The sequence below is a fragment of the Nanorana parkeri genome, unplaced genomic scaffold, assembly GCF_000935625.1.
Source record: "Nanorana parkeri isolate BGI_ZX_2015 unplaced genomic scaffold, ASM93562v1 scaffold5, whole genome shotgun sequence".
In the NCBI taxonomy this organism is placed as follows: Eukaryota; Metazoa; Chordata; class Amphibia; order Anura; family Dicroglossidae; genus Nanorana; species Nanorana parkeri.
In genome coordinates, this window is record NW_017306273.1 from 4,185,968 (window position 1) to 4,190,841 (window position 4,874).

Consider the following 4,874-nt stretch of genomic DNA (forward strand, 5'->3'; position numbering starts at 1 on the left):
AAAAGGTGTTATATAAATTAAATCATTAATATGAAATATTTATAAATAATCAAGTAAGTAAAATAAATACATATATTGATCACATTATAGAATAAAATGTATAACAAAGAATTATAACAGGTATCTAGTGGTAGTTACATTGACTGAAGGTTTTTTTTTTCTTTAAGCTTTGACTTTTGTTTGTTTTGCCCTCTTGATACCAGAGAAGAAAATAGGACAAGGAGGAATAAAAAGAAAACAAAATCCTTCTCCACTTGTATCACAGAAGATTTAATGCCGCTGATTACATCTATTTGTTGTTGAGGGATAAATTCTTTTTTTCCTGGTATGTTGGGATATAATCATGGAGCTGTTGCCCGTGCCTATCCTATTGGATTTTGATAAGAAGGCTATTCAGCTCTCATAATGTCTTCTATCCATTTTCAGGCAGCTTTTAACATGTCTCTTTATTTGTCCCTAAAGCCTCTTCAGCAAAGTCTTTTCATTACAAGTCTCTCAGCTGGCTCTCCAGAGAGACCGGGCCCGACAAGAGTGATAGATAGATAGATAACTCCATAGATTATTCCGCACAGATGTTTTCTCTCCACCAGCCCCCTAGGCTATTCCTTCCAAGTAAACAGAGACGAAATAGAGGCTCTGCTGAAGAGAGAACTCTCAAAAAAAAAAAAAGGAATTAATCAACTATGTCACTGGTATCAACTCAGAGGCACCTGGAGAGAAGACCAGGTGCCCCCCCTCCTACGCCATGACGTCATCGCGCATGTGATGGACGCCGGCAGAGAGAGGAGGGGATGTTCCCCATGGTCCCTGTGTGTGGTAAAGTAGTCACCGCTCCAAGCTCACTCCCCCCAGGATGGACTACAATCTCACGTTTAGTTTACTAATGTGTATTGAGATTGTAGTCCATCCCGGGAGTGAGCTTGGAGCGGTGACTACTTTACAACACACACAGGGACCATGGGGAACAAAAGTAGCCCCCCTCCAGAAGGAAGGACAGTGTCAGCACCAATTCAGAGATGATTGGAGGATCTGCAGACGAGTGATACACAAATAAGATACATTGTTGTTATTAGTTAAGGTGCCTGAATGTATTTGTAAGATTTAACTCCGGAGCTTAGTGTCACTTTAAAAGGTCAGTCCATTCAAAACTGATATTTTGTGTTTGGTGGCTTCCAGAGAGTTAAACCACCTGACAGTTTCTGTGCTTATTGTTATTGCTTGAGTCTGCACACCTACTGGGGCCTTTATGGGGTCTCCAACCATCCCCACTGGAAATGTATTTATTATTATATGATGCGGAATGTAACAGGAGGAGCCGGAACACACAAAGGTGGGTGGGAACACCTGAAACTCCCAGGTCGACAGGAGTTAGGGCAGGAGCATCTCACTATTGGAGCATCCAAGCAACCTAGAACCCCCATTCATCAACATGCTAATGACGTTTCTAAATGATACTTATAAATGAAACCTTTCCATATCCATTCCATGGATACGAGGGGACGTTTCTAGGCAGGATGTATTTGCATGCAGGATACCCCAGATAACAGCCTCATGTGATACTGAGCCACATGACAATCATTTTATTAAACAGGAAGTGAGCGAGAATCCGCAACAGGTAAACAGACAGAAATAAAGCGTTCCCCTGCTCTACGCAAGAAAAAACATTTTCAATTATATCTGTCCCTTTTACTTCCTGTCTGGCAAAACATTGTCAGTAGGACAGGAAGTGATAGGTAATCTCTCTAGTGGACCTCGGGATAAGAGTAAAAATTTGACCTAAGCCACGTGCATACCTAAAGAGGTAACAAAGGTTCAGCTTTTCTTACTAAAACACTGAGGTGTTCAGGTGGTGATAATGAAGGAAGATCCTCTCGCTGAGTTTCCTACATGTGATGCCGAGGTTTATATCAGTATCCTCACATACTTACAATCTAAGAGGCAGGGGCAAGTGATGCATGAAGAGGTAGCTGTGTGAGGATGAATTGTTTGAGAAAGTGGGGGTGATTTACTAACCTAAACACACGCACGCACTAGGTGCGTGTGATTTTTACACAGCAAAACGTATTTATCAACCAAAAAGTCTCTAAAAGCATATTTCCACTAATGCCATATATGGAAAAATCATGCACATGATGCATATATAATGCTGCTTCACAGTTTAGACGAAAATGGTTAGCTCAAGCATTTACATTCCTGCATTCATCAACGCAAGCAACACAACATACAGCTAATTTACACAACATCACCTTGCAATTCATGCAGGGCTTTGCACAACACACCTGCTGGGTGTGTACACACTACAAAGGTGTCTAGATTCCACCAATAGATCATGCTGAGAGGGAACACACTACAGAGGTGTATACTTTGTTTATAAGGTTAGTAAATAAACCCCAGTGACTTCCAGAGGATGGGAGAGACTCTAGTAAAGTCATGGAGGCGAGCATGGCAGAAGTTGATGAGGGAGCTGGAAAGCAAAGGTCTTTTGAAGAGCGTAGGGGGCGGTTAGGGTGATACTTTGAGACCAGGTTTGAGATATAGCCGGGGGCAGAGTTGTGGATGGCTTTGTAACTGATTGTTAATATTTTGAATTGTATCCTTATATTTAATATCTATCTATCTATCTATCTATCTATCTATCTATCTATCTATCTATCTATCTATCTTCCCGTATCTATCTATCCCATAAGGAAGATTTCAGTTCCCCATGCCGCAGAGGTTCAGTCACACTCCCAAGATTTCCATTTCCTTGTTCCATAAGCCGTACTTGAACCATTTACCTTACTGCCCTGACTTCTGTGACCTTCGGCTGTTAAAACGTCAAGTCCATCCCTAAATGAATTTATGAGCTCATAAAGACGTGCCATCATTATGGGCGGCCATTTTAGTGGATGACAAATGTTACATCAGAACATGGTGCTGGGAATAGCTGTCAATGTTCTATCCATCCGCCTCTTCCATTATTGTCTTGGACAAATGTCAGGCGGTTTGGTCAGTCACTGTGCGGAGGGTGCAGAGGTCATAGGTTAGGATTGCGTGATAGTCGGCAACCCACAACTGGTTCATTTTATATGTTAATGAAATCGAAAATGATAAGAGAAGAGCGGCTGAACGAACCCAAAAATCCCCTCCAAGCTACTGCATGGCCGGACAATGATGTTCTGCGGGACTGCCACCTCCTCGACGTGTCCAATGGCACAAAAAGGTCCCACCAAGTCTGCAGACAGCCCAGGGTGAGTTATGACGAGGCGTTCGGTGAAAAGTTCAACTCTATACACACTGGCCATTTTGTGAAGGTCAGGACGTGGTCACATACTGTTCTTGTAGAGTGCAGTCACAGATCGATCTTTTATACACAAACCCCACTGTAATTATTGCATTAAACTCAAGTCAGCATAAAAACGCGCTTTATTATAATTTTTTTTTCTTCAGCGCCAAAGCAGATGCGCCTAATGCAAAACAGCCGACAAAATAGAAATAAAGAAAAAAAAATAAAGACAAAAAAATAAACAGGACAACATAATACATAGACCAACACACACACACAAATAAAGAAACTTCAAACACAACAAATTAAAAAAAATTTAAAAAAATAAAATAAATAAAAAGAAAATAAAAATAAAAGACTGGAATCCAAACCGTTTGAATTAAAATCACCATTATGAGACGGCGAGGGAGAGAGATCCAAAGTATAACAAATAGCGTCTAATTCTGTAGTTTACACAAGCTAATATGAAGAAATAAACAATATCCCCGTCCACATTGGGAGACATCCTTCTCTACTCATTTAATGCATAATGATTTACTATTGGAATCCAAATGTACTTGAAGGACGGTGCAGCCCCTTCTCAGCAACACAGCGGCCCTGCCAAGTGATGTCATTTCAAAGCTATTTACATTGACGGAACGCTCAGCCAAATAATTCCCATTAAGACAGGCTGAGGGCTTTATATCATAACACGGGCCGAGAGCATTAACCATCATCGTCATTCATAATCTAATTGTCCCGGTGCTTATCACAGAGGCTATGGGCCAGGACTCATTTTCTGCTTGCCTAGGTTAAGCTCCGGCGTCCAATCACAAATCAAGTTTTCCCACTCTAAATTGATGATTTCTCTATCTATCTATCTATCTATCTATCTATCTATCTATCTATCTATCTATCTATCTATCTATCCCATATCTATCTATCTATCTATCCCATATCTATCTATCTATCTATCTATCTATCCCATATCTATCTATCTATCTATCTATCTATCTATCTATCTATCTATCTATCTATCTATCCCATATCTATCTATCTATCTATCTATCTATCTATCTATCTATCTATCTATCTATCTATCTATCCCATATCTATCTATCTATCTATCTATCTATCTATCTATCTATCTATCTATCTATCTATCTATCTATCTATCTATCTAGAAGAAGAAACAAGTCAAGCTGTTATATTGTTAACCCATTAAACGTTAGGTGTTGGAGAACAAGCTGCTCAATTCCTACCTTTCGAAGGCAGCCACCTTGTGACGTCACTTCGGACTCTGGCAAAATTTGCTATGGGAAAGGAAAAAAAAAACAAAAAACAACGTTACCTGTCAATTGATTACAATGTATCATATAAAGCCAAAGCATTTTAGTAAAACATTAGTTAAAGTTTGTTCACTTCCTGTCCCAAAGACATCAGTTAATCTATTCAAATGAGATGGTTGTCACCAGAAAAGATGTCCCTAATGGATGATGTCCTGTCACCTTTGGTTCTGGTGACATGAATCATAAAAAACGTGATTCTCCATCACTTTCTGTCTATTTAATAATGGTGACCAGGACCAGGGGTGTCCCTAGACTTTTTTGCAGCCTGAGGTGGCCGGGGG

The 4,874-nt window shown here is 40.1% G+C and overlaps 1 protein-coding gene across 1 annotated transcript in view; it reads right to left on the bottom strand.

Moving 5' to 3' along the window:
• The window catches only part of PRDM16 (PR/SET domain 16), a 486,681-nt gene that overhangs the window by 266,772 nt on the left and 215,035 nt on the right, over positions 1–4,874 (bottom strand). The window contains exon 3 of the mRNA XM_018552747.1: positions 4,507–4,557. Coding sequence (XP_018408249.1) covers positions 4,507–4,557 — 51 coding nt within the window. The remainder of the gene's footprint in view (positions 1–4,506; positions 4,558–4,874) is intronic.